At 41.3% G+C, this 22355-nt stretch overlaps 1 protein-coding gene across 1 annotated transcript in view; it reads left to right on the top strand.

The window, feature by feature from the left end:
- FAM120A (family with sequence similarity 120A) overlaps positions 1-22355 on the top strand; it is a 239048-nt gene that overhangs the window by 125639 nt on the left and 91054 nt on the right. Inside the window, exon 7 of the mRNA XM_029600848.1 lies at positions 402-688. Within this exon, the coding sequence (XP_029456708.1) occupies positions 402-688 (287 nt within the window). The remainder of the gene's footprint in view (positions 1-401; positions 689-22355) is intronic.

Below are 22355 nucleotides of genomic sequence, written 5' to 3'. Positions count from 1 at the left end.
TAAAAGGAAGAGAATTTGTTTAGGGAAAGACTGAGGAAAAAGAAAGATAAGGCATAGAAAAATGAGCACAGGAATTTGAAGAAAAAAGAAACTGAATGAAAAAACATTGAAATAGATGCACAAAGAGGAGAGGGAAAATCTGCCAGACATAGAAAGCTTAGAAAAACATGTCTAATTTTTCTATGCTACTTTTAAACTTGCTGCAGTTTTGATTTACTGCTACACAAATTATGTAGCTTTCAAATAGTCCCTGCTAATAGAGTTTGAGAAGTATTAATGGCCTATGTCTATCCTTGGATCACTATAAAAATATTTATATATTTTTAAGGATAAAGCTCATTTTCCAGTACTATGTTGGCTTGGTTGACTGCTTACAATTGAAACACATTGTCTTGTTTTAGGCCCAACAAGTGTCCAACCAGGGTGGTGCGTCAGGTCAGGGTCCATACCCTTACAACCTCTCTGAGCCTGCCATCACCTTGGATACCACAGGTGGAAAAAATCTATCTGAGCAGAACTACAACAGTAACATTCCTCATGAAGGAAAACATACTCCTTTGTATGAGCGATCTTCTCCAATAAACCCTGCACAGAGTGGAAGCCCAAATCATTTAGATACTACCTATTTCCCTGCCTCTTCTACATCATCTTCCTCTGACAATGATGAAGGCAATGGAGGAACTGCTAAGTAAGTTAAGCCTAAGACATTAGGTTTGAGGGAATAAAATATGTGAAAATACTGTATTGTAATGGTTCCTTGTCAAAAATCAGGGAATTTGGAGGTTTTAAACTCTGTAGTGCCGTGGTTCCCAAGCCTGCCTTTGTGACCCCCCATGGCCAGTTGAGTTTTCCAGATATCCACAACGAATATGCATGAAATAAATGTGTATATACTTGGTTTCTATTGTATACAAATATCTCATGCATATTCATTGTGGATATCTGGAAAACCCGATTGGCTGTGGGGTCATCAGCACAGATTTGGGAATCACTTGTGTAATGTTTTGCTTGTTTGTAATTGTGTTATTGTACAGAAATCTCATTTGTCCTGTAAATTTTTTTTTTTTCCTTTTCATCTTGACCGGTTCACATTTTCATTAGATTTCAGTATTGGTTTTGGCATTACATTATTACATTTTTGATAATTTGTTTTAATTATATTTAAGGCTTCTGTTTTTAGGTGTTTATGGATTGTAAATGTAGATGTTTATTTTCTAACTAGTTAGGAATTTTATGAGGGTACAAAAAATTGACGTATATTGGTGTTTTTGCAACACAGGTATTTTTGCTCTGTAATTTTTCCATGTTGAATCAAATTAAATTTTCTTAATATAAAGGTGTACTGCCATAACAAAGCAATACTCCCATTACTGCAGCCACCAGCACATGCTTCCCAACATAACACACTCCTCCACACCACTCTGACCCGATCTTTCCCCACCAGTCTATCCTCAACTTTCTCCCCACCACTCTCAAACTCCCTCCATTTGCGTAATGTGTCCTCTTCCCACCAGCTCCAATGCTCACTTTTGGGAACAGTTGTGCAGAGGAGTTGTCAGAAGTAGGAAAATGGAAATCCATCAACTGTTAAAAACTTGTGTGTGCTGAGGAGACATCAGTGTGGAAAAGGCGCAGTGACAGGGAGGAGGATCCAAAGCAGGCAAAGGGAGGGGTAAGAGAGTACTAAGGGGAATGGTGTTTTTACATTGGGACTATTTTATTGCTGTTTATTGGTTAAAACCTAAAAACAGAAGCCATAATTATATTACATATACATTTGGACAATTTTCAGTTTGCTTTCTCAAAACAAACTGTGTTGACATGTCATTAAATCTTTATTGGTGAACCATGCACATGTTGTTTTATTGTCACCCAAGTCTGCATTTTAAGGTGCCCTCCTTATGTGCAAAATGAACTGGCAGGTAGGATAAAATTCCTTTCTCATACCTCTTACTAAGCTCTGGAAGGAATCCTATTGTAGAGGTCATCAGTATTCTAAGCACTAAGAAAGCATAAAATCTTTATTTGTCACAGTCTATTAAACTCGTGGTTTCTCACAAACTGTTGTGGTTTTCATATACTACACCCAATTGATTACCGATAAGTTTTTTTTTTGCATATAATTTTACTACATTGGAGTTAATCTCTTGTTACCTATTCTGATCCATTTGTACCCTGATGGGTTTGCTTTATAAACTTGTGTTATTGATTCAAAGGTAAGCAACTCCCTCGATTCCCCTTTGCTTTTAAGAGAAATGAAAGTTAAATAAAAATGCCTTTTGAGTTTTGTTTTAGGCCTCTGTGTACCATCTGTGCATCCTGCCAGCGGTTTGGTTAGAAATTTCAGCTGGGGCTGCATGAAGGTCAGCTTGGCTGTATAGCATTATAGGATCATTATTCATGTTCATGCATGGAGTGTATTGTAGATTAACTGACCCTATTCTGGGTGTATGTTCAGCCCTTCTCTTTGTCTCTCTCATATCTGTACTTGTCTCGTTTTCAAGGTATTCCCTGGATAATCCCAAAAACTATTGCTAACCGAGGGTTGGAAAGGCAGTCACCCCATGCTATGAAAAGAGACTTAGACCTCATTATAGGTCATAACAGCTGAACTTTGGCTGTCTCTATCTTTGCCTTTTCTTCTGAAAGCAATGGGAGGTCCAGCTAGAAGTGAAAATCTCAAGTGCATACTGTTTGTTCAGAATAATGAAGATAGATTTCTGTTAAAAAGGAAAACACATGTATTTGTGGTGGTTGGCTGGTGGGCACTGACTTTTGGAGCAGTTTAACAGAAAAGTATCCCCCTCCCCATTTGGCTGAGGCCAGTTCAGACTGAAAGGAAATGATATGGCTGTCAGGAGCCTGAGGCTAAGCGTGAAGTGTGTTAAAAGCCAGAACAATAAAGCTGGTCCTGAGGCTTATGCTGTAGCACATTTCACTGTGGTTTTGCAGTCTCTGGTTTCAAGTCTTATGTCCTTCAGTATTGGCTGGAGTCAGGCAAACCACAAAGGTGATGAGCTCAGTCTCTAGGAGGGAGGGAAGGCAGCTGCTACCACCATGGTGGAGCTTGCAGCCAGAAAGAGGGATTCTCTCTGGTGCTCCTTGAATGAAACCATCTGGAGTAAGGATGACTTCTTCAGGACTAGCTTCATGTTTTTTTGCATACCATACTGCAGAGATTAGCCTAATCTGTGTATTTGGTTGTGGTAGTTTGTTTGTTTTTTCCTCCCCCCACCCTTTTCAGCTGAATTAGAGCTCAGAGAAACTTTTTGTATTGGTGAAAATTCCAGAATTGTTGAAGAGGAGAGCAATGACCATACATTGCATAAATTGACATCGTGAAGGAATTAGATGGCTGGTTTGGCAAGGACAGACACAGGACAGCAAAGCAAGCTAAATTATTACACAGACATTCAGAAGTTGGGGGAAAAATGGCTTTATTTTCTACCCTTAAATTGTCACAGATTGTAAATTGCACTAGAAATACACAGTTGACTGAATGTTGGTTGATGCTAGAATTCCTTTGAAGGGTTATGTATAGGTCACTATGACTTTGTTTGCAAATGATTGGAACCTTATAAAATCACCAGAGTGTGAAATGGACATGCAACAAATAACAGTTTATCATGAGTCATTTATACCCTTTTTTTTTTTCTTTAGTTAATGCACCAGTGTGGATTATTTTATAAATGCAAGAATAAGGTGTAAGGAATTAAGAGACCTTTCAGCACAACACCTTTATAAAACATTAATAAAACTTAGAATATTTAAAAATCTAATATTTGAGAAGAAAATCTCTAAATTTGGTTGTGTTTTGTAGTTTCAGAAATGCAGGTAATCCTGCTCTATTAAACAGTCCGTTGACAGGTCTGGTACACGTATTCTTTCATGGATGACATCTTTATAAGAATTGACACAAGTTAGTGTTCTCAGTATGAGTAAAATCATATCACTATTGTCCATAATCATCTTCAGAGGTTTGCATTCAGACCAGTGGAAGAGTTGATGTACTAAAGGTTTTTTCCACTGTTGTGTCTGTGGGGAAAAATGCTCATTATATAGTTCCCTAAATGTAGATGCTAAATGTTCTCAGGCAGAAATATATAATACAAAATGCCACATGGGAAGCTAGGAATTATAGATTTACAATGATGTAAGCCATTTATTGGTAAATATTTCTTGAAATAGCACTGGATGTACTACTAGTACTACTACTAAACATTTCTATAGTGCTACATGACATACTCAGAACATACAGGGCAAGAGACTTGGGGCATTTCATAAAGAAAATGGTTAAAAAGAAAATAGAAAGTATGTAGTTGATTTGTTTTGGAAGGAATTGGACACTCCATTTGAAGTCAGAGGTTTGGTTTCTGTTGGGTATACTGTAGCAAACAATAATGCACATTATTCAGGGACAATACCGAACTGAGTATTTATTTCTGTTAAATCCCTGTACAGCTAACCTGCCACAGAATGTCATGGAAACAATTTGTGCTGTTTCTAATGCATGTGTTGAAAAGAACAGATGCAAATGTTAAATTCGGGACTTAAAACTACATATAGTATCATAGTAAATGGTAACAGATAAAGACCATTTGGTCCATTTAATATCCTGAGATTTCTCTGATAATCTACCATCTAGACTGGATTAGTATATACATTCCTATTGCCCAAGCCAACACCAGATCCCGATCATATTCACCTCTTGACCCCTCAACCCTGCTTCTACCACCACCATTCACAACTGCCCCAAGCATATCCCTTTGGTATTTCTCTACCTGTTACCCCCAACCAATCCTTTACCACCATGCTCTGTATCTGTTGCTGCTTTGCTTACACTCAAAGAAATATGTTCTCGTGTTTCTACTAATTCCACCCCTTTGCAACTTCACATCACGAATCCCTACTCCTGAATTTCCCTTTACCTGGAAGAATTAACCCTTCACCTTAGCCTGTTGTCAAATATTTGAAAGTTTCCACCATATCTTCGTATTCTAAGCCTTTCTTTGTATTATCATTATTCATTCATACTTGTATTTTATTTATATAAGGATATTTGATATTCCTTCTTTTCTCAAAGTTGGTCTTGAGGCAGATTACAATGAATTTACTTATAAACTGCGACATCCTGCATATTGCTCAATATGGATTTTGAAAAATATTTTTTACTGTTAGGCGTTCATTTTAAAGGGAATCCTAATACTAATTTTCTATAAAAGAAACACAGGGAATAAGGTGGGTTGGATTTTTGTGCAAGTAAGTCTAAGGGTATCTGTTCAGTACTGTGTATGTCTACTATCGCTTTAGAAATGATAAATAGTTGTAGTAATAAGACTATATCAGAAAATTGGAGGAGGAGAAGCAGAATGAATGGATGAAATGTTAAGTCCAAACTAAAGAATCTCTTAGCACAAAGGGATTTTAGTCTCTCTATTTCCTTGCCACGGATTGTTTAGCTATGAAAAGGGAGAAAAGGCAGAAGTGTTGCTACCAACCCACTAGGCTACCAGCTCTTGTATTACTTGAGCTGAACCCAAACTCTGTTAAGATACTGACAAGCTCCAGTCACCTTAAATATTTATGCCAGCCAATAAGCCAGGTTTGGCAGGCATTACTTGACAATAGACGTTAAACATTCAAATTGATGGGTTTCTTTTTTTTTTTTAATCCATTTTCTAATGGTGCCACAGCTAGTGTGCTTTCTTATCAGATAATATTGCCTTTGCTCCTTTCTACCTGTAATCGTCAAAACATAAACATATATTTTTGGATTTTTCCCTTCATCTAGTGGTCCAATTCTTGAGTGCTCAATTTTATTTAATATATTTAATTTCTTATATTTTTAAATAGTGATGTGCAAAAAAATTAGATATGTTTTGTGATATTAGCATAAGTTTGTGAGAAGACTCAACATAGAGCAAACTGATGTTTTTGTATCTACAGTAGTGCTAGTAGCTAGTTTAAAAAAAATTGTTTTACTCCTTGCTAAATTAAGACATATTTTGATAGTACTTATGCTTTAATGTATTATGTGTGGCTCTGTATTCAGTACAATATGACTTTTCATAGCCAACACAAAAGGAATACACTACAGTGCTTAGCCTCATCCACATGAAATTTGAAGATGGCTGCCATGGCTGAGCTAGGAAAATATCTGCTATGAAAAAACCACAGTGATATAGCTTCAGTATTAGTGGGGGTTCTTAATGGGATAGGAATTATGAGGGGACATGGAATGTTGACAATGCACAAAGGAGTGTGACAAAGCAGCCTGCCCTTTGTGCACCTAAGAGTGATCTTTTTATTCATGTGATTTCTCTGACTTTTTTTTCTGTGCAAGAATATTCCTAGAATCATTGGAACAGGACGATACAGATCTCTACCAGCTAGAACATCTCCTCCCGAACTAACGAGGTCAGGACTAATTAACATCCCACTTCCTCCACATAAACTCTTAGCTGTCTCATGCCACGTTCAACATATTTCTGGTCAATGCACAATCGATTTCTAAGAAATCCATTAATATACACGACTATCCACATGTGGATGGCTTATGTATAACAGAAACCTGGTGCAACCATAATTACTTTCCTAGTCTTAATCAATGCTTCCCTGATGATTATACTTACTTCAACCCACAACACACCATGGAGGGGGAGCACTATTAATCATTTTCAGAAATCATATTTATTTATTTTTACATTTTTCTATACCGTTGTTCAGTGGGCACCGTCACAACGGTTTACATTAAGGCACATAAAAATGATGCTAAAGTATATTAAATTATACAGGTGCCATTAAGGATCGGTAACATAGTTTGTAAACAATATTAATTGGTAAGTGTAATGAATCATGTCCATTTCTCATAGTATCAGTTTACTTTTATCCTTTATTGATGAACTACAGATGAAACTTAAACTAATTAACAAATAAAATCATATAGTACCTGCATTCCCCTGGGTACTATAAGCTTATTTAAAGAGCCAGGTTTTTACATTTTTTCTAAAGGTTTTGTTGTTACTTTGTAATCTTAACTCCAAGGGCATGGTGTTCCATAGTATGGGTCCTGCCAAGGAAGGATAGTGCTCTTTCTCTTACTTGTGTTAGTCTTGCTGTTTTGATTGATGGAATAGTAAGAAGTGCTTTGTTAGCTGATCTCAGGTTTCTGGTTGGGATGTGTTACCGAAGGGCTGTGTTCAGCCAATCTGCTTTTTCATTATGTATTAATTTATGTATGGTGCAAAGTGTTTTGTACTGAATTCTTTGTTCAATGGGTAGCCAGTGTAACTCCGCCAGGATTTCTGTGATGTGATCTCTTTTGCTTTTGCCAGTTAAGATTCTAGCAGCTATGTTTTGTAATATTTGTAGTGGTCTTAGTGAAGTGTATGGTAGACCTAGTAGGAGGGCGTTACAGTAATCAGTGCTTGCAAAAATCAACGCTTGCAGTACTGATCAAAAGCTGGCAGTTGTTAGAAGTGGTTTAAGTCTTCTAAGCACCATGAGATTAGCATATCCTTCCTTTACTTTTAAAGATATATGTTGTTTTAAGCTTAGTTCCGTGTCAATTATTACTCCTAGGTTCCGTGTCAATTATTACTCCTAGGTTCCGTACTTTGCTAACTCTATTTTTTGGTAGTTTTTGAGTATAATTGGTTTTTGAACGATCTCAGTCTTTTTTTCATTCTAAATGTATGAATTCTGTTTTCTCAATATTAATTACTAGGTCCATTTGGTTTAGTAGTTGTTTGATGATATCTAGATACATGTTTGCTGTTTTTAATGTTTTGTCAATTGTGTCGTCAATGGGTAGTATTAATTGGATATCGTCAGCGTAAATAAAATGTGTGATGCCCAGACCAGCCAGTAGGTGACATAGTGGTAGGAGATATATGTTGAAGAGTGTGGCCGATAGGGCTGACCCCTGTGGTACACCTGTTTGAAGGTTAATCTTTTCTGACATTATGTCTTTGATTTGTACTTGAAAATATCTGTTGCTTAGATATGATCTAAACCATTTGATAGTTTTGTTACTTAATCCTATTTCATCTAGTCTATTTAAAAGTATGTCATGATTTATGGTATCAAAGGCTGCTGAGAGGTCTAGCATCACAAGGATGTAATGTTTACCACTATCGAAACATCTCATGATGTTATCTGTTAGCACAAGCAGTAGCGTCTCTGTGCTATAGTGTTTTCGGAAGCCATGTCGTGATGGATACAGGATATTAATCCTATCTAGGTGTTCTGCAAGTTGCTTTTGTATGTTTTTTTCTATTAATTTTGCGATTAGGGGAAGGTTTGATACTGGTCTGTAATTGCTTAGGTTAAGTGGGTCGCTGTTGTTTTTCTTTAAAATCGGTTTAACTATTTCCCCTTTTAGTGTCTCTGGCATAGTTTCTTCCTCTAAGGATAGGTTCACGATCTTTACTAATGTCGGGGATACTGTGTTCGTTACTCTTTTTATGTCTATGGTTGGTATTGTGTCATTTGCATGTGGGGTAGGATTTAGGTTTGTTTTTTTTAGCATTGATTCGATTTCTAGTTCTGATGTTTCATTGAATGTCGTCCATAGTATAACATCTCTTTTTTTTTTCATTTTAATTTCTTGTTTCGTTGTAATTGTAATTTTAGTTTTTAGGTTCTTGATTTTGTCATTGAAAAACATGGCTATTTCATTACATCTGTTTACTGGTAGGTTTTTGTGGAGAGTCCGCTTTGTCAGTGTTTAGGTTTTTTACTATGGTAAATAAGGTTCTAGGGTTGTTAGCAACAAGCAAGAAGTTTATAGAGAAATATGCTATCTCTTTTTCGACACCTTTTGAAGTGCTGTTAGTGACCTCTAGAATGCTGAACATCTCTCCACATATTGTCCCCCGGGGGACAATATGTGGAGAGATTTAGAAGACCCGGGGGACAATATGTGTCCCCCGGGTCTTCTAAATCAGTGGTCCCCAACCCTGTCCTGGGGGCCCACCAGCCAGTCGGGTTTTCAGGATATCCACAATGAATATGCATGAGAGAAAATTTGCATACACTGCCTCCATAACATGCAAATTTTCTCATGCATATTCATTCGGGATATCCTGAAAACTCGACTGGCTGGTGGGCCCCCAGGACAGGGTTGGGGACCACTGTTCTAAATCATGTCACCATTCTTTGAGTGCTTAAGCAACGCACCGATTCATACATATAAAACTGTGTTACTGAGTGACTTCAATCTCCATGTAAATAATATCCCACATTTACTGTCTTGTGAAATGTTGCTAAAGCTCCTTGTTGCCAGAGATTGGGAACAAATCCTTAGTTTGTTGTAGTCAGATTTAATCATATTACTTATGAGGTTTCATACTTAAGTTTTCATCTATATGTACTCCTAGGTTTCAAACAGGTCACAAGTGATAATAACCAACTCGGTATTGTCTTGGTTTCCAAAAACCACTGGGGTACCACAGGGATCATCAATCTCATCTGCACTTTTCAATATCTATTTAACTCCTCTCTGTCATCTATTCTCCACATTAGGTCTGACATAAGCTATATGAAGATGACATACAGATTTTTTGTCCCCCATCAACTCAACATGGATTTCAAGTCTAGATTGTGTCACACTGTGCCTTTCAAGTATGAAAAATTGGTTTTCACACAATGTAAGCACGCAACTTAAAGACTGAGGTCATTGTCTTAGGTTATTTCATCAGGTGTACAATACCAGACAATTTCATTTTTGATAATTACACTTCAAATATCTAAAAAGGTTAACAATCTAGGAATAATTTTTGATCTGCAACTATCCATGAAACCACATATCTCTTTAACTGTTCAGGTTACATTCGCCAGGTTAAAACTTCTAAGCTGCATTAAACCGTTTTTGAACACTTCTGTCTTTAGAACAGTGCTATAAGCCTTTATTTTCCCATTTATCCATTACTGCAATTCATTATTTACTGGTTTACCGCAAAATACATTACGACCTTTACAAATCATTCAAAATTCAGCAGCCAGGATGCTCACTGGGGCAAACAGAGATCACATAACACCAGTTCTGTTTTCATACATGGGTTGCCCATACAGTGGCACATTCAATACCAACTTGCACTAATGATTTACAGCCTTACAACATTAAGGAAAAGAATGGAGAATAAAATAGAGATGCTTCTGTATCGCTCCATGGTAGGACCTTATCTTCAGTGCAGTTTTGGTCACCACATCTTTAAAAAGATATAGCAGAATTAGAAAAGGTACAGAGACGGCTGAGGGGAGATATGGTAGAGGTCTATAAAATAATGAGTGAAATGGAACAAGTAAATGTTAATCAATTGTTTACTTGTTCCAAGGAGAACACAAAATTACTAGGTAATACATTTAAAACTAATAACACTTAGTTAAGCTCTGGAATTCATTGCCAGAGAATGTGGTAAAAGCTATTAGTGTAGCTGCGTTTAAAAAGGGTTTGGACAAGTTCCTGGAGGGGAAAGTCCATTAACCATTATTAAGATTGAGTTGCAGAAATCCACTGCTTATTCAGCTTGGAATCCTGCCAAATCAGAAGTACCTGGTTTGGCCACTATTTAAAACAGGATACTGGGTTTGATGGACCTTTGGTCTGCCCCAGTATGGCAGATCTTATGTTCTTGCATACGCAAGAACATAAGATCTGCCATACTGGGGCAGATCTTATGTTCTTGCGTATGCATAACGTATGCAAGAACCACTGGTCCTCCGGACCAGTGGTTCTCAACCTTTTTTCTATTGGGACACACTTGGCAGATAATGCTTACAGGTATGACGCACTGAACGCTTGACCATCATGGGGCTAAATGTAAACATCTCCTCTGCACCCACAGGAACCCACTGACCCTCTCCCCCACCCCACCCCTGTCCCCACCCCTGTCCCCAAACAATGGATGCAGAACAGAACAAGGATGTTTCAAATACAACTCAATTATATAATAAAGATATTCTGTACTATCTCAGTAACAGAAACAAACTCCCTTACTACCAGGCTTGTAAAATAAAAAATTTGAAAAAAACCCCAAAAACTCAGCACCTGAGTAGCAAGTCTTCCATACAATTGCAACACTAATTCCAAGAACCCAAACAGCAATAGCCCTTCCTAGGAAAAGGCAGCAGTGCAGCATCAATGCATGTCCTGTTGAGAATGAGAAAAGGCAACAAAGAAGATTGATACAAATCCTTGCCTACTAGTAAAATACCTCACCTCAGTCACACATACAGCTTCAGCCTTCACCGAATACAGAATAAAAGACCACAGATTACAAATGTGGAGACACAAACTGGAATGGAAACCTAAAAAAACCACTCTGCATGTAGTGCGAAACGGGAGAGCTAGAAACAGAAATACATATCCTTCCATACTAAGCAAAGTACAAAAATAGAAGAAATGCACATTCCCAAAACTGACATATTATGGCTCTTGCACCCTGTCACTCCCCTTCCATGCCTCCATCATCCTTCACTTCTCCCAATTACTCCCTTTCAATCATCCGCTCACACTCATATCCCTACCCAGCAATTCTGACCCCCCACATCCTCTTCCCTGTTTCCCACCCCTTCCTGCTCAGCAGTGCCCACACTCCCTCTCCATTCCACCTTCATCTTCCCAGCATCCCCAACCTCCTTTCTCACTGGACAAGCAGGATGGTAGTCCTCACATATGGGTGACATCATCAGGATGGAGCTGATGATGATGATGTCACCCATATATGAGGACTACCATCCTGCTTGTCCTGTAAGAACACCTGTTACAGGTAAGCAACATTTGCTTTCTCCCACCCTCCACAGGGTGAAGGGATCATCGGCAGCATCACTGCCAGACTCAGCAGGGGAAGTTTGCATCCTATCAGGCCCAGAACAGCAGGAACTGCAATGTCTTGCTCTGATCTGGGTGAAGGAAGAAACAGCCACCCACTGGGCCAGAAAGAAGAGAAGGAAGTGAGGTTAGCCTCCCATCAGGCCCAATTTAAGAGAAGTCAACCAGCTCCCACCTGGGCTGATAAGGAGGCAGCCATCTGCTGGCCCTGTGACACACCTCCCAGGCCCTCGTGACACACCAGTGTGTCACGAGGGCCTGGGAGGTGAGAGAGCCTTCTCCTTTAACTGACCCATCCTTTGGAGTACATTATCACTACAATTACGCAGTCTTACTGATCTAAGAGATGCACTTGTTTAGGATTGCTTTTAGAACATTAGATCCCTCTTATGATGCACTGTGCTGTTACTATATCAGTATTAGATACTTCCATTCAACATCTGTTATAAGAGAAGAATTAGGCAATGGCTGTTTTAGTGTATTTTTTATACTTATGTGTGTTTTTATGTAACCTTCCCCGAACATTGGAGGGTGCAGGCTAAAAATGACTTTAAATAAATACATATACCTTGTGCACATACATTGTGGATATCCTGAGGACAAGGTTCAAAACCACTGGTACAACTGAAGAAAATTCTAAGTATATTATAGGTTCTTTTTTAATAGGCCCTGCTATTTTGTTAGGGCTTGTAAAAGCTAGTGAGCTTGACAATCTGCTTTTTTATGTGAGAAAATAACTGCATTAAGTATTTTTTTAAACTTGTGAATACTACTAAAAATGTTCATACAGATACTAAATACAGCAGGGTCATCCTGAAATACAGCTAAGGTATAGTAAGGCCCTGAAACAATCACAGAAAATTGGTACCCTCTGTTGCCTTAACATTGTTAATTTGGACAGTAGTTCTTAAGGGGCCTTACTTAAAATTAATTTGGGGCCCAATCTGATGACTCAGCAATGCTATTGGCTGCCATACAAGACATCAGAGTGCAATTCCTGAGCTTGGTTTCTGCTACTTGGACTGACTGAGCCTGAGGGTGTTTGGAAGGTAGCATTTATAACTCCGGAGGGGCGGGAGGTGTTACGCTCTGAGTACACTTATACTGGATTTTGGAGGGATCCACTTTCTGTGTATCTTAGTCAGATGAATGTGCTGCAATAGGAGGAGGTAAAAATTTGGAAATATGGGAAAATAAAATCCTCAAGGTATCTGTGCATAAATGTTTGACACTGTAGCCTTTGTAGGGGTCAGTTCCAATTAAGTACAAGCTGAAAGCAGTAGGAGCAAACTAAATGACCAGTAAAACGGCAACCTGATTTTAATCATAGTAACAGTAAATTACTTTAAAACATGATTCTCTGGGGATACTGTACAGTCAACGTTCACAGCATAGGAAAGTACCACCCCTAAAAAATGACTTGCCACTCCAGTTAAATACATTGGATCAGGCAGAGATAAACCAAACTCTTGCCTGATCTGATGCAAAGATAGTGCCATCAGCTGCTCGATCCTGGTCCTTTAATTCACCTCCTCCCCCCAGCTGGCAGCACAAGTTGCATTTAAATGATCATTGCCTGCTTTTGTGGGGCCAATCTCTCAGCTCGTGCTGTAAGACTGCCTCCTGGTAACAGGAGATGATGATGCTTAAATGTTACTCCGACTGCCTCCCACCTATACCACAACCATAAGTGGAGTTTGGAGGGGAGCATTGCCCTCTCCAAACATGAGGACCTGGTGGCCACCAGCAGACCCCATTCCACTTGTAGCTGAAGAAAAAAGAGGGGGGGGGACCCAGTGGCTGCCAGCAGACCTCATCCTGCTGATGGCTGAAGAAAGAGAGGACCTGGCAGGCCACCATAGAACCCTTCATACAGCAGCAGAGAGAGAGAGAGGGGACCCAGTGACTGCCAGCAAACCCCATCTTGCTGGCAGGTGAAGGAAGAGGCCAGAAGAGAGGGAGAGGCCCTGAGAGAGTGAGTGTGTGAGAGAACCTGTGTGTATGTATGTGAGAGAAAGAGAGCTGGCTATGAATAAGAGAGGAGAAAGTTTGTGCACTCTCCCCTCCACCACTAATCTAATACAGTTTCATGGCATCTGGAAATCCAAAGTGGACAAGTGCAAGGTGTTGCATATAAGGAAAAATAACCTTGCTGTAGTGTTACACGATGTTAGGTTCCATATTAGGAGCTACCACCCAGGAAAAAGGCATCATAGTGGATAATACTTTAAAATCGTCGGCTCAGTGTGCTGCAGCAGTCAAAAAAGCAAACAGAATGTTAGGAATTATTATCTCCTGTTCCTACGCCCCAACAAAATATGGGACGCTGTTCCATCTATTTTATCGTTCCCAAGAAGGCAGGATCATTCTGACCCATCTTGGATCTCCAGAACGTCAGCTGTCATCTGTGGATACTACACTTCCGCATGGAGACTCTTTACTCCGTTATAATGGCAGTATAACCAGGAGAGTTTCTAACCTCCCTGGACCTCTCCGAAGCCTTCCTTCACATTTCAGTCCATCAAGATCACCAGTGTTTTGTACGCTTTGCGATACTGGGTCACCATTACCAGTTCCGAGTGCTACCTCTCTGCCTAGCAAACATCCCCAGAAAATTTTCCAAAATTATGGTGGTCGTGGCGGCAACACTGAGGGAAGGAAGGGATCTTGGTACACCCTTACCTGGATGACTGGCTGATCAGGGCAAAGTCTTCGGAAGAGAGCTGGCAGGTGACCAGCCAGAGTCAAGAGCCTACTGCAGGAACTCGGTTAGGTCGTGAACACGGGCAAGAGCAGTCTGCAGCCCTCTCAATCTCTAGAGTTCCTGGGGGCCCGTTTCAACACCAAACAGAACAAAGTCTTCCTCCCTCCCTTGAGGAGAAGGAAACTGATGGAACAATTACGATGATTGATGACCAATGCACATCCCCAAGATATGGACTATCTTCAAGTCCTTGGCCTCATGACAACCCCGGAGGTTGTCCTGTGGGAGGCTCCAGCACTCCTTACTATCAAGATGGAACCCACTGTCCCAGGACTACTCAATTCGCCTCCAACTACCAGCAGAGGTACGTTCTCAGTTTCAGTGGTGGCTACAGGAAGAGGCCACCTAAGCAGAGGAGTAAGCCTTTCTCCACCGAACTGGATCTGTGAGGGTGGAGAGCCCATTGTCAGGAACTGACGGCCCAGGGACAACGGAACAAGGAAGAGGCGGAATGGAACATAAACTGCCTGGAAGCTTGAGTTGTTAGACTAGCGTGCCTGCGATTCAGCCACAGACTTCGAGGCAAAGCGATTCGAGTAATGTCTGACAACGCTACAAAGGTTGCTTACATCAACTGCCAGGGAGGAACCAGGAGCCAGCAGGTGTCTTTGGAGATAGTCTCTCTCATGCCATGGGCGGAGATAAACCTACAAGGGATCTCGGCCTCCCACATCGCAGGAAAAGACAATGTCTCAGCAGACTTCCTCAGCAGAGAGAGCCTAGACCCGGGGGAATGGACACCGTCGACCACAGCCTTCCAACTGATAGTAAATCGCTGGGGTCTCCCAGCCATGAATCTACTGGCCACTTATCTCGGTGCCCAAGTACCCAGGTTCTTCAGCTGCAGATGAGAGCCACACTCCCAAGGGATCGACGCTCTTGGCCAGAGGAAGACTTACTGTATGCCTTCCCCCCCATGGCTACTACTGGGCAAGGTCATCCGCAAGATAGAACATCACAGGGGACTAGTTCTACTAGTGGCCCCAGATTGGCCAAGGCTCCCATGGTACGCAGACATGCAAAGACTCCTTGCGGGGAGCCCTCTGTGCCTACTTCCACACAGGGACCTTCTCCGGCAGGGCCTGATTCTTCACAAATCTAGACTCTCGCTTACTGTCTGGCCCTTGAGAGGACTCGCCTGAGAAAGCATGGTTAATCGAAGGCTGTGATTGACACCCTACTCCACGCGCACAAGTTTTCAAAATCTGTCATACATACGGATCTGGAGAATATTCGAAGCTGGTGAGAGGACCGCGGGATACTCCTGTGGGCGGCCAAGATCCCCATGATTCTGGAGTTCCTACAGGATGGTATGAAGAAGAGGTTGTCACTCAACTCCCTCAAGGTCCAAGTAGCTGCACTCTCCTGCTTCAGAGCCGAAGTGGACAGTATCCGGCTATCAACTCATCCGGATTTGTCCCGTTTCCTAAAAGGGTTTAAACAACTCCAGCCACCCCTAAAGTGCCCAGTGCCCCTATGGAATCTCAATCTAGTATTAGACTTCCTAGCAGGAGCTTCCTTCAGACCAACGAGCAGTCTTTCACTACGCCTCTTAACATTGAAGACAGTATTCCTGGTGGCAGTATGTTCAGCTCGTCACATCTCTGAACTACAGGCACTATCCTGTTAGGAACCGTTCCTTAAGTTCACTCCTGGAACCATACAGCTGCTCACCGTCCCCTCCTTCCTACTGAAGTGGTTTCCAAGTTTGATTTGAACCAGGCCATCTCCGAATGAACATAAGGACTCTGAAGACTCACGCCTTCTTCGCCATCTAAATGTCGGCAGACTCCTGGTGCGATACTTGGAAAGATTGGAACTGATGCGCAAAACGGACTGCTTGTTCCTTCTTCACAGCAGGAAGAAGCAAGGAGAAGCGGCCTCGCGGGCGACCATGGCCCGCTGGATCAAAGAAGTAATCAAGGCAGCCTATATAGAGGCAAGAAAGCCCTAACCCCACTACAGGTTAAGGCTCATTCTACTAGGGCCCAGGCAGTTTCTTGGGCAGAAACCAAGCTGCTGTCACCCGCCGAGATGTCGGGCGGCAACGTGGTCCTCCCTACACACCTTCTCCAGGTTCTGGATGTTCAGGCTCAAGAAGATGCAGCCTTCTCAAGGGCAGTACTAAGTGGGCCACGGGCAGCTCCCGCCCTGTCTGGGAGTAGCTTTTGTACAACCCACTGGTCCTGAGTCCATCTGGCTACACGCTAGGAAATGGAGAAATTAATTACCTGATAATTTCGTTTTCCTTAGTGTAGACAGATGGACTCAGCATCCCGCCCACGGCTGCTCGAGGGAAGGAGGACCTCAGAAAGCAAACCTCAAGACCAAGGAAATACAGGTAAGCTGCTGCCTACCCCTAGTACAAGATGCCTACAGTTTGTCCGGTGTCTGCCTTAATTGGTTTAGTGCACTGTCGGTCTCCAGTTTTGAAATCAGTTGAACCAGTTCAATCAAGTTTTAATTGTTTAATCAAGTTATTTAAGCAAAGATATATCCACAATGGCTTTTCGAAGAGAATATTGAAGAGCTGAGGTTAATGCAGGGGTATAGAGTGATGTCAGCTTTAAAATCTGACTCCGTCTCCCATCTGCTAGCAGAAAAGCACATAACCAACTGGTCCTGAGTCCATCTGTCTACACTAAGGAAAACAAAATTATCAGGTAAGTAATTTCTCCATTGGTGAGAGTCTGCCTGTATTCTGCATGTGTTACTGAAGTGAGGGATTCTACTTGTATGTAGCTTCTGTAAGAATCTGTTGCAGTACAGCTTGTGCTCTTCACAAAGGAGAGATATATTGTGTAATATTGCAGTGCTGTCTTTTCCTAGATGGGGTTGTTACTGTTTGAATTCTGGGAGTTAGTACTGTTATAGTACGGCAGAGCTGCTGCACAGGTTTTGGGTATATTTTCTGCAGGGTGTGTGTTACTTCATTCATTTATTTATATATTTAAAATCACTTGTATCCTGCACTCTCCAGAATTTGGGGTAAGTAACATGAAAACATCCATAAAAATTACTAATAAGATCAATACATACTAGTAAAACAAGTAAAACTTATTAGAAAAGTAAAACACATTGAAGAAAACATAGTAACTAATTAAATGCTTGGTTAAAGAAATTAGTTTTTAGGGCTTTTCTGAATTCCTTTGAGTTGCTAATATTACAGAGTTGAAGGGGTAGAGAGTTCACAATGTTGGGCCAGTAATTGAAAAGGCCCGTTTTCTAGTGCAGTCAAGACAGGCATGACGTGGCGAAGGAATATCGAGTAGTTATTGTGATGAATGTAGTGTTCTTGGAATATATAACTTGAGTGTTGCTTGCGTCCATGGGGAAGTGATGTTATATATTAGATTATGGATAACAGTAGCCAGTTTATATTGAATTCTCCATGTCACTGGGAGCCAGTGGAATGAGAACAGAACTGGAGGGATATGATCATGTATATTACAGTGGGTTAATAATCGAAATGCTGCATTCTGAGAAATCTGTAAGGTGTGAAAAGTGTTTTGTGGTAGACCAGTTAAAAGTGAGTTACTATAATTTATTGATGAAATCATTCTGACCTAAATATGGTTTAATGTGTTGTAGGTTTTTGTAATGTGTGAGAGATGTGGTTTGATGGATAGAGATGAATCGAATATGACCCCTAAATTCCATACCTTCTTAGATATATATAAAATTTGATTGTTATAACAGGAGGAGTCTTGATCTTGTATTTCATGCAGCGACCTAGGATGAGAATTTCAGTTTTTTTTGTTTTTTATGGTTTAGTGCTAGCCAGTGGTGAGAGAACCAACCTTTAATGCTTGAAAGACAGAGTATGGCAACATCCAACAGTTATAGTCCATGAAGTTTTCAAGGGGAAAAAGATCTGAATATTGTCTGTGTAAATTTTGTAGACGAGGCTTCTCTGATCGGTCTGGAGAACGTGTGAAGTCTGAGTGGGAATTTAAAATCCAGGTGGGCTTTGTTGTGAATGGTTTTGTGGATGATGGTTAGGGACTTGTGCAAAATTCTGAAGCTGATTGGTAACCAGTGCAGATTTCTCAGGATGGGGGTGATGTGGTCTCTTCTGCAAGTGTTTGTTAGGACTCTGGCTGCCACGTTTTGAAGCATCTGCAATGGTTTGGTGGAGGATGCAGGTAGACCTAGCAAGATAGAGTTGCAGTAGTCTATTTTAGAGAATAAAACAGCTTGGAGTACCGATCTGAAGTCTTGAAAGTGCAGCAATGGTTTAATTCTTTTTAGTACCTGCAGTTTCTAGGAGCAGTCCTTAGTAGTATGATTAATGAATTTTTTTAGATTTAAATGGTTGTCGATTAATACTCCCAGGTCTCTTGCGTGGGAGACCAGGGAATTTGGTAGTGGTATTTGCAGGGTGTCATTGTCGTCGGTAGAAATGAAGAGTAGTTCAGTCTTGGATGAATTGAGTATTAAGTTAATTTAGTGAGGAGGGAATTGATTTCTTGGAGGCAGGTGTCCCAAAACTTGAGTGTTTTTGTAAAAGACTCTGATATGGGCATCACGATTTGGACGTCGTCTGCGTAGAGATAGTGTTTTAAGTTAAGGTTCGTAAGTAGCTGGCATAGGGGAAGGAGGTATATATTAAAGAGAGTAGGGGATAAGGAGGAGCCTTGGGGAACTCCTAGTGATGAATTGATGCGGGGGGATTCTTTATTATTGATTCTGACCTTGAAGCCTCTGTTGGTGAGAGAAGATTCGAACCATCTTAAGGCGGTTCCTTTTATCCCGATATCAGATAGAAGGTTGATGAGGATCGAATGGTTAACTGTGTCGAAGGCCGCTGAGAGGTCGAGGAGTATCAGTAGGAAGGATTGTCCCTTGTCCAAACCCATGATAAGGTGGTCCATTAGTGAAAGGAGTAGGGTTTCTGTACTTAGAGCTTTGCGAAATCCGTACTGAGAAGGGTGTAGTATTTTGTGGTCTTCAAGATAGTCTGACAGTTGTTTAACTATCTTTTCCATGATCTTGGCTATGAATGGCAGATTGGAAATGGGGCGGAAATTATTAGGTTCTAGGTTCGGTTTCTTGAGGAGAGGTTTGAGAGAAGCGAGTTTTAGGTCGTCCGGGAAGATTACTTGAGATAGTGAGCAGTTTATGATATTGGCCAGAGGTTGGGAGATAGTGTCAGGTACCATTAGAAGTAATTTTGTTGGTATTAGGTCGAAAGGGTGGGAGGATGGTTTCATTTTCTTTATTATAGATTCAATCTCCAAGGCGGTAGTGGGTTCGAACGATTCAAGTGTGAACCAATTGTTTGAGGCATAATAGGAGCTGGGGGGAGCGGTAGGGTTTGGGGGCAGGAGGGTCAAGAGGTTGGCTATTTTACTTTGGAAGAATGTAGCAAGTTCGTTTAGCTTTAGATTGTGCCTGGTCGTTGGGAATGGGTGGAGTGCTGGATTGTGTGAGTTCTGATACATAGGTGAATAGTGCTTTGGCGTCGAATATAAGGTTGTGAATTCTTTGTGCATAGAAATCTCTTTTTGTCCGTAGGGTGGCGTTTCTATAATGGTGAAGGGTGGATTTGTAGGTAAATGGTGTGCTGGGGCAAGGTGTCTGGCGCCATTTGTTTTCTTTCTGTCTGAGATTTTGTTTGTTTCGGAGCTCATTGAAGAACCAAGGTTGTTTTCTGTGCGAGGAAGGGTTGATTTTTTTTGTTACTAGTGGACATACTTTGTTAGCTATTGTCTCAGTGATGTTTTGCCAGGAAAGTAGTGCTGAGTTGGGGGTTGAGAGGTCTAGGTGAGGTAGTTTTATGGACAGATGATTGCTGAGGGTATCTGAGGCGCATACTTTTCTGTAATGAAATGTGGTTTGCAGGGGGTGCGTGGTGAGGTTTTCATTCACTATGAGGGTGGTCGAGATTAAGGAGTGGTCCGAACAGGGGACCGGGGTGCATTTGGAGGGGGGGGGGGGGGGAATGGTGCTTGAGGCCGGAATTTGTGAAAATAAGGTCCAGGGTGAGGCCGGCTTTGTGAGTGGGTTTGTTGACGATTTGTGTGAAGCCCATGGCTGTTAAGGCGGAGAGAAACGCTTCGTAATTGGTTGTTAGGGGGGGGGTACTGTCAACATGAAGGTTGAAATCCCCTAAGATTAGAGCTGGGGAGTCCATGTTTATATATTTTGCAATGATTTCTACAGCGGGTGATGCATCCGTTTCGAGAAGTCCTGGCGGTACATAAATGAGGAGTATCTGGAGTTGGTCCACTTTGAAAAGGCCTAGTTCCAGCTTGGAGGCTAACTTGATTGGGATTTGAGTTAGTCTCAATTCTTTCTTGGCCGCTACAAGAAGGCCTCCGCCTTTTTTCTTTTGTCTGGGGAGTGACAGGATATCGTAGAGATGTGTAGGGAGTTGGTTAATTAGTGCTATATCTGTTGGTTTAAGCCATGTTTCTGTTAGGGTGCAGATGTCTGGTTTTGAGTCTAGGAGGTAGTCATTGAGGATATGTGTTTTCTTAGTAAGAGATTGAGTATTAAAGAGTGTCAAGGAGAATAATGCGATGCCTAGAAGTTGCATTATGGGGGAGATCATGATTGGGATGAGAGTCCTGGTTGATAGTGACCTAGGTTGCAAGGGTGCTTTTCCAGAAATGATGAGACTGTGGGGTATGATGGGTATTGGGAGACTTGCTGTCATGATGTTCCTGTTAGGAGAAGGAGAAGATGTGAGAAAATGGGTGTTGTAGGAAGGCTGAAGATTGGAGGTGGGTGAGTGCAGAGAAGGGAATCCGTTAACAAGCGGCAGATCAATGCTGGTGTGGTTGAGTATTGGAGGAGGATGAATGCTGGTTGGATGTTGGAGGAATGTTGGTTGATGATGCTGGTTGGGTGCTGGAGGTTGAAATCTGGTTGGCTGTTGGAGGAATGCTGGTTGATATGGATGCTGGAGGATGAATACTGGCTTGGTAGAGCGTGACAGCAGAGGGGGGTAGGGACACAGTCAGAGGTAGGGTCCTAGTGGCGGGTGAAAGCTGGAAAGGGAAATGCCCACTGTCGAATTGTCGGTGGATCGTTGCTGAAGAGTGTAGAATGCTGGTAGTTGCTGTACTGTAGTCCTCAGGGTTGGAGATGAGGTGAGGGTAGACGCTAGGGAGATGAGTACTGTGAATAATCCGCGTGTTGTATAGTAGGAGAATAGGAGCGGGTGGGAGGGGGGCCCCTGTCCTGATTCCTGGGGTGCACGAAGGGGCGCACTAAGGGGCAGGCCCCTTAGGTCACGCCAGGAACGTCGCCAGGAAGCACGGATGTTCCCCAAGGAACCATTTTGGCCCCCACTCATTTAATCTTTACTTAGCACCTCTGGCTATACTTATTCAAAGTCTAGGCTTCTCGTTATTTCTGTACCAATGTCATACAGATCATTGCCTCTCTTGACACCAAAACCCAGGATTTTTTGCTTCAGTTTAATTCCTTTCTTTCTAAGGTTGATGAGTGGCTGTCTGTGGCCAGATTAAAGTTAACCCTGATAAGTCAGAAGCCATTTAATTTTCTTAGAATATTGACATTTCTCTCCCAGCTCCCGGCATGTCAAGAATCCAAATTCAGGTGAAAAATGTAGTTTCTTCTTTAGAAATTGTATTTGATTACAAACTCAGTTTTAACCACGAATTTCTAAATTGATCCAAGAAGCTTATTTCTTCCTACAGTTAAATCATCTGGTGAGTCCTTCTTTTTTTTTTTTTTTTTTTTTTTTAAATTAGATCTGAAATCCTTGATTCATGCATTGGTTCTCAA

Source organism: Rhinatrema bivittatum, chromosome 4 (genome assembly GCF_901001135.1).
Source record: "Rhinatrema bivittatum chromosome 4, aRhiBiv1.1, whole genome shotgun sequence".
Taxonomy (NCBI): Eukaryota; Metazoa; Chordata; class Amphibia; order Gymnophiona; family Rhinatrematidae; genus Rhinatrema; species Rhinatrema bivittatum.
The sequence above is the reverse complement of the archived record's forward strand: the minus strand, read 5'-3'. Positions and strand labels throughout refer to the sequence as shown.